This window comes from Schistocerca americana, chromosome X, assembly GCF_021461395.2.
Source record: "Schistocerca americana isolate TAMUIC-IGC-003095 chromosome X, iqSchAmer2.1, whole genome shotgun sequence".
In the NCBI taxonomy this organism is placed as follows: Eukaryota; Metazoa; Arthropoda; class Insecta; order Orthoptera; family Acrididae; genus Schistocerca; species Schistocerca americana.
This window is the reverse complement of record NC_060130.1, coordinates 533,109,655-533,117,447: the sequence shown is the minus strand read 5'-3', so window position 1 is coordinate 533,117,447 and position 7,793 is coordinate 533,109,655. Positions and strand designations below refer to the sequence as shown.

Below are 7,793 nucleotides of genomic sequence, written 5' to 3'. Positions count from 1 at the left end.
TCTTTACTATGCAGTTTTCTTAACATTTAATCGGGTTAGTGAGGGATGAAATGCCACCTTTTGTCCGTTCTGTCTTATGTATAGGTCCGATCAATATACCCTCTGGAAATTCTTAGCTCTGACGTCAGTCTTACCTTCAATGCATGGTTTAAAGCTCCTACCTTCAATAATCTTTTCAAATTTGTGGCGGTCACCAACTCAGGATGAACTATCTAGGCCTATGGACTGACGAACACGCTGTTCAGTCCCGTAACAAGCAAACAAGTGTCCAACCAACCGTTTCGCACGCAAATAGTTACAGGGGGTGTGCATTAGTAGTTTCATTGATTTTGTTTCATAGTAAAGTGTATTCTTTCGGTTCAGGATTTCTCATGTGGAAGGACTATGAATTAACACATTAGTTCAATCCGTTTAACATAACGAGATAAGGTCACCACTTGATTAGTCATTTTTACAGTTCAAATTTAGGGTGACCATCCTGTTCTAATGGCACGTAGAGCTCTTCAAAACAAGCTGACACAACGCTCGTCGTGAGGCATTTGTAATGGGTAGTTAGCATTATCTAACAAATGCTTGATTTTTGAAGTCACCTGAAGCACTTTGTACAGGGGCTCGTGCAACAATAGTCTGCTCACAGTAGAGCTAGTACTGCTGTTAACATATATTCTAATTATGCAGATACTGAAATAAAGGTAAAGACTATTTCATTATTCACGTGTTTGTGACACGAGGCAGATGAAATGACTTGAAAATTTTGTACAAAGAACAGCACAAACTCGGATGCCTTGCATCCTCGCGTACGTTAATACCAGCAGAAAATTACAAAATAAGGTATCAGCGAGCGATGGAGGGTATATGGTGTTTCAGTGCCTGGGCCATGTGAGCGGCGCGCACGTAAACCCAGCAGTAACGGTGGGCCTGTTGTCAGCCGGCCACGTTTTCCTCCTGAGGGCCGTGATGTACATAGCGGCCCAGTGTGCTGGCGCAATTGCTGCTGCTGTTGTCCTCAAGGTAAGAAAACAGCTGTCGGGATATTAACATAAAGTTTTATTAGTTTAATTAGTACTTCCATAGATCATGAATACCACACTTCGTAATGGTGTGGAACGTGTCAGGTTAATGAAAGGTGTATATACATGATATTAAATTACACAAGATATTACATGACACTTAATATTTTTTTGGGGTGGAGGATGGGGAAATTACCCACTTACTATATCCAAATGTCATCTGAGTAGGAGTTGGCATTCAGAAATTTTTTAATTTCCTTTTAAATACTATATGGCTGTCACTTTTGATGCTATTAGGTAAGTGACCAGAGACTTCTGTGGCAGCGTAATTTACCCCTTTCTGAGCCAAAGTTAGATTTAACCTTGAGTTACTCAATTACCCCAGAATGACGCCATACGAAAGCAGAGACTGAAAATAGGCGTGGTAAGCTAATTTACTGAGATGTATATCGCCAAAAATTTGCAATGACTTTTAACAGCGTAAGTATCTGGAATCAAACGTTTCAGTAGATCTTCAGTGTGTTTTTCCAAGTTCAACCCCTCATCAATGCATACACTGAGAAATTGTGAATATTCTACCTTAGCTACCTATTTCTGACCGAAGTCTATATTTACATCTGTTGTTAGAGCGCTTGCCTGTGAAAGGCAAAGGTCCCGAGTTCGAGTCTCGGTCTGGCACGCAGTTTTAATCTGCCAGGAAGTTTCTATATTTGTTAATGGTGTCATTCCATTTACTGTGTAAAACTGTATATGTTTTGTCAAAGTTTGAGAGCCTATTTGCAGAGAACCACTTAATGATTTTCTGAAAAACATCGCTCACAATTTCATTAGTTAATTCTTGTCTGTTGGGTGTGATAGGTATACTTCTATCATTGGCAAAAAGTACCAGCTTTCTATCTTCGTGAATACAGAAAGGCAAGTCAGTAATATATTAAGACAGCAGTGGCCCCAAGACCGAATCTTGTGGGTCCCCCCCCCCCCCATTCTTGGTTGTTCCCCAGTCTGAGAAATCACAAGTTTCTTGGATCTTATGTGAACTGCGTATTTAAACTTTCTGCACTCTTCCAGTTAGGTCTGATGTAAACCATTTAAGCACTGTCCCATTCAGCTCACAGTACTTCAGCTTATCTAAAAGTATTCTATGATTTACACACTCAAAAGCCTTTGAGAGATCACAAAAATCCCAACGGGTGACTTCTGGTTACGCAGAGCTTTTAGTATTTCATTAGTGAAAGTATACATAGCATTTTCCGTTGAAAAACCTTTCTGGAAACCCAACTGACATTTCGTTAAAACTTTATTTTTTACAAAGGTGTGAAGCTATTGCAAAATACGTTACTTTTCAAGAATTTTGGAGAAAGCAGTCAGAAGGGAGGTTGGGCGGTAGTTGACATCAGATGTATCCCCTTTCTATGCAATGTTTTACCAATGACATCAGTTTATCTGGGAAAATACCCTTCAGAGAGCTATTACGTATGTGGCTAAGAATCCCAATTACCTCTTGGGAACAAACTTTTACTACAGTGCTGGAAATTCAATCAATTCCATGTGAGCTTTTATTCTTGAGTTTATCGTTTTCCTAATTTCAGATGGAGAGGTGGGTGGAATTTCAGTTACATCAAATGGTGTGGGTAAGGCCTCTTTCATTAACTGCCTTATTTCTTCTAATGAAAATTTAGATACTATTTTCTCTACAACATTTAAAAAATGATTCAAAATGGTTTCGACTTCTGGCTTGTTAAGTTTCTATTGGCTTTGATGGTAATGCCGTCATCCTGTACTCTTGGTTGCCTTGACTCCTTTGTAATAATACTCCAAATTGTTTTGGATTTTATCAGGTATTAATCTGACATGATGCACATGTTTCTGGACTTCTTAATAACCTTTCTTAATGTAGCACAGTAGTTTCAATATTTGGCTGTTTCTGGGTCGTTAAGAACAAGAGTAGACAGTTCCCTTTTGAGGTTAAGATATTCTTATTCCTTTAGTAAGCCAAGGTTTTTTGCATGGTTTCTTATAATTAGATTTAAGTATTTTCTTGGGGAAACAGTTTTCAGGTTCTCTTAAGAGTATCATGAAATAAGTTATATTTTAAATTAGCATCAGGTTCCTTGTACTCCTCATCCTAGTCAAATCGCAGATTTTTCCCTGACATTTCTAATTGAGTTATTAACTGAACGCACAACTGTGGAGGGTAGTTTTGAATTACTGAATGGATCTGTCAAACTGTAACTAGTTGGGCACCATGATCAGAAAGGCCATTCTCAACAGCACAGAGATTTGTTTTTAAACTTGCCTTGCTCTATAAGTGTTATCAATGTGCTGCTGTCCTTTACTACCTGAGTAGGAAAATAACTGACAGATGTCAAATTGAAAGAACTGAGCAAGACTTCCAGGTCATTCTTCCTATTGCATTCTTTCAGTGAATCAACATTGAAGTCCTCACAAATAATTTGCTTTCCCCTATCTGACAGAAAGCACAACAAGGTATCAAAGTTTTCCAGAAGTAAATGTTTCCTGAAGGGGACCTTTATATACTGTTAAAATAAGAGCCCTCCTTCAGTTTAAGTTGACAGGCACATGCTTCTGTATGTTGCTCTAGATAAACTTTTTGTATCTAAGCTTTTTACACCGTGATAACTTTTGACGTATATGGCAACTCCTCTCACCTTAATCTCTCTACTCATGTGTAGCTAGTTTATAACCACTGATATTTACCTTTTCCGTATCAGACACAACGTGATACTCATACAGGCATAGTATATCTACTACATTATCAGATTCAATGTCATCTAAACAAACCAGGAGCTCAGCTACTTTATTCAATCCTGGAATAATTTGGTGAAAAATGGTAACATTATTTTTTACTTTGAGAATCTTCTTCTTTAATCCGCCAATATTGTGGTAAATATAGTAACATTATTATTTACTTTACTGTTGTGAGAGTCTTGGGAGTTCTGGACCTCGTCAGTGCCTGCCTGCCTGAACTTACCATTGGACACTGATATTAGTCTAAAAAAGATACATCCATGAGTACTAGTGTCCCTTATGGATTTCGCTAACAACCCTGCCAGTTTACCCTTCCCTTCCCTTTGCTATTGAGGTATAAGCCATGCCTTACGAAATCCCCCCCCCCTATCAATAGCATCTACAGGAACCAATCCAATGTCTGACAGTGGCCACCCTACGCAACTGATCAAACTCCATATTTACCCTCCTGACCGAGCTGTTAAACTGGTGCTGATCATGCCACACGAAAGCAGGCACCAGCTCAACATTGGTGGGGGTCGTGCAGAGGCTGTTTCCTCCAGGTCACACTCAATACTGTAGCCCTGGTCACTATCAATATTGTTTCCCACTCCACCCACTATCACATGATCCTGCTTTGAGAAACCCTTGCACAAGGAACCTGTATCATCTACCACCTGGCTAAGACATGCACTTGGCTTGAATGTTTGTGACCTGGTACCTGTCACCTAATTTTTCTTGCAAAATCTGGCCCACACCTTCCATGGCTGCTACCTAGCAACAGAACTTTCCTCTTACTTTCTACTTCTCTTAAAACAGTTGGTTTCCTAATGAGATTCTGTTGCATCTTAACATCTAATACTGGAGCCTCTTCCTTAACTGTGGTAGCAAGGCAAATCTATTGGTTGTGCCAATTGGGAAACTCACTGTTCTCTCTTTAGCCCCTGTTCCCAGCTACCACTTCCTACCGCTGTTTACCCTCCTCCCCCTTAATCTCTTCAGTTCCTCCCTCGCTCTGTCCAAATCAGCCTGAAGGGCTCTTATTTTCTCCTTCTGTTCAGCTGTAATCCTATCTCTTGAGCAAACCTCTGCAAAAGAATTGGAGAGTCTAGTTTGCTTGCGCAATTCCCACGCCACTAAAATTTCACCAATGAAACCACCTGTCACAACAGCTGCACAAAACTCCTGAACTAACTTTCCTATTGCAGCTCACACACTTAGTATCCATGGTAGTTTAGAAATTAGTAAATCTCTTATCTAAGTGATGACGATAATATATTAAATGCGGATGTAAAAGGACACTAAATGTTTTGGAAACTAATATGTAAGTAAACTATTAGCAAATGCACTTCAATTTGTGGTATAACGCTAAATATGCACGTTCAAAAATTAGGCCTAAACAGTCGAATGTAACCAAAACAAACTTTTTTCGACTACTGGAAGAATACGCAAATAAACCTTTAATGGCAAGCTTGAAGAGCACACTAATGAACGTATTTGTGTTCAACTACAATTAATTACAACCTAAATTACTTACCTTTCACGAGAGCTCTGTCTCCGTACGTGCGGCCTTGTGTAAGACATTCATACATCTCGGACGATGTGAGTCGGTCACCTGAGTTCGCTAATTTCAAACTAACCTTTCTTCAGAATGGTTAGTGACAGATAAGGCGCCCATTGATCTGTTGGCAAACCGCGGATCGGATGAGTGACGAAAATGAGATGGCAAATAATACAGTTCTCGTCTTTAGAAGGTAGAATTTCAAATAGTATTGGTCTTATTATGGGGAGACATGTAAAATATGCTTTTCGTCCAAGATTAGGGTACTCTTAGGATCTGTTAAAGATGATACAGGTTTGAGTAAATAAGCTCTAGAATATCCCTTGATGTTAGGGCTTGTCATACATTGGTTTGACCAATGGGACAATGTGTTAAGCATAGCACCGCACACACAGCTGAGCAAATCTTTCAGAGCATTCCCTTGGTACTGGTCATCCTAAGGAATAGTTAATGACGTGCGATGTCTGTTACTGGGATAATGCTGAGAAAGCCGTTCAGATTAAATTAACATAGGTCAAAACGTATTATTCGTTGATAATTACATATCGCGCAATCACTACGAATTAGTGACAGAATGGATGTCAAATTAAACTAGACGTTAAGTACCAGTGTGTAATTATTCAAATGCACAATCACCCTGTGTAGATAATCTCAACGATGTTGTATTAGCAGGTTACTTGATGGGGGCAGTAAAAACGAGTTATTGTAAAGAATATTAAACTTACTGCAGGTAGTCTGGATCTGCTCTTCTCAAAATGCTATTACGTATAGTATGACATGCGAGCACGACATGCGAGCACGACAGGTGACTCGGCTGTATTCACGTAATTTGTTTGAATATATCTGTTCCCTATAATCAAAACCACTTTCCTTATAGTGGACGACAATGTATAGCAGGACTACTATAATAATGTCAAAGATATTAGTACCTTGCGAAGAACATAGTTCTCGACAACCGTTAAGGAATTGCGCAATGTGCCAAGGCTTAGGTCCTTCATGCAAATAGCTGCTTCGGCAACTAAACAGTTCCTAGAAGCTTGTTTTTCATAGCTTAACACAGTCGTGTGCATGGAGGCTCCCATACCTTTTCATTGCTTGGCTATTCAGTGAACACTTCCTGACATGGCTGTAAATGTAGTTCCACTGCAACGAAGCTCACGCCAGGGTACGGTTTAGCGAAAGAGTTTGACGCAATGCCGAGCTAAAGTATTTACAGGTGAGTTCTGATATGTTCCTAGATAAAATTGAAGTTAATAAACCTCACAGAACAAGGTTAGCGTAAAACTGGCTGAAGCTAGCACAATCATGCCGTATCTGGGACCAGCTGCCTGTAAGAGAATGTCGCCGTGGCTGCCTTGCCACTGCAGTCTGGATGCCGTATGGCAGTTTCCCGTGCCTGCCTGTAGCTCTGCATTATCCACACAGAAGCAGCAGCAGCAGCCGCCTATAGGCATTACAAGTGGCAGCGACGATAAAACGCGAACTATCGACATTGGCATACTTAGGTCGATCGTTAAAAGGATTCGGCTACTACTGGTGGGTATGTGCACAATGCACTTTCCTCTTGCCATGCACGCGCTAGTCAGGCAGAAGTTACCGACGTTACTAACTCTGGGTGTCGTAGGGTTAACTTCTGTAACTTGCGTAGTAATTAAAATGGTTACTGGTACCTGGTATGGCGAAAGTAATGAAATGAGGTATGGTCAACTTTCATTCATTAACCTCCTTTCACATCTGCCATGAACCAACTTAGCAATTACAAATATTAAGACCATACGTAATACTCATTATTCATTTCCATGTCAACATCGTAAAACGCACACGAAGCATTTCGGGGCTTCAACAATGAGCTGAACGGAGTGTTTCGAACGTGGGACGTGAACGGATGAGCTTGCGTTAGGCAGCAGTTACGGGTCTCGTTGTAAGTGGGCAAATAGGATCTTACCCTCTCGGTAGCGCCAAGTATGCAAACAGTAATGGCCCGCGACTGTGCACAATGCAGGGCAGAATCTGTAAGGTTAATTTACTGCATGTTTCATAGTTATGCAACATAAAACATTAACTGCACAATGACTATGTAGCCGAACATACTGTATACATGTTCAAAGGGGTTTACAGCTTAGTCGACAAATTTGTCAAGCTGCTGGTATGCCTGAACTAAGAGCTTGACAATTTGTTCTGTAGCTGGTGAGCTTTAGTAACTTTCATTACCACCTCAATCTAGAAAGCCACACACAGAACTGAGTACTGCTAGTGTGCAGCGGCATACAGCAGGTTCATGGACTGTTCTGTTTAGACAGGGTGAAAAGATACGGCCACTAGCATGTTCTGTATTAAAGATCACTTAATTCAAAGTGCTTCATTGCATAAATACTGTCAAATGCCGGCCGGAGATGAGTGGCCGCCTACATGGGCAATGTTACGTGCCACAGGAACAGTGGATTTGACAGTGGTTTGGCTTGCTGTCGCAGTGA

At 40.5% G+C, this 7,793-nt stretch overlaps 1 protein-coding gene across 1 annotated transcript in view; it reads left to right on the top strand.

The window, feature by feature from the left end:
* Window positions 1-855: 855 nt before the first annotated feature.
* LOC124556127 (aquaporin AQPAe.a-like) overlaps window positions 856-7,793 on the top strand; it is an 86,626-nt gene continuing 79,688 nt past the window's right edge. The window contains exon 1 of the mRNA XM_047130144.1: window positions 856-1,011. Within this exon, the coding sequence (XP_046986100.1) occupies window positions 856-1,011 (156 nt within the window). The remainder of the gene's footprint in view (window positions 1,012-7,793) is intronic.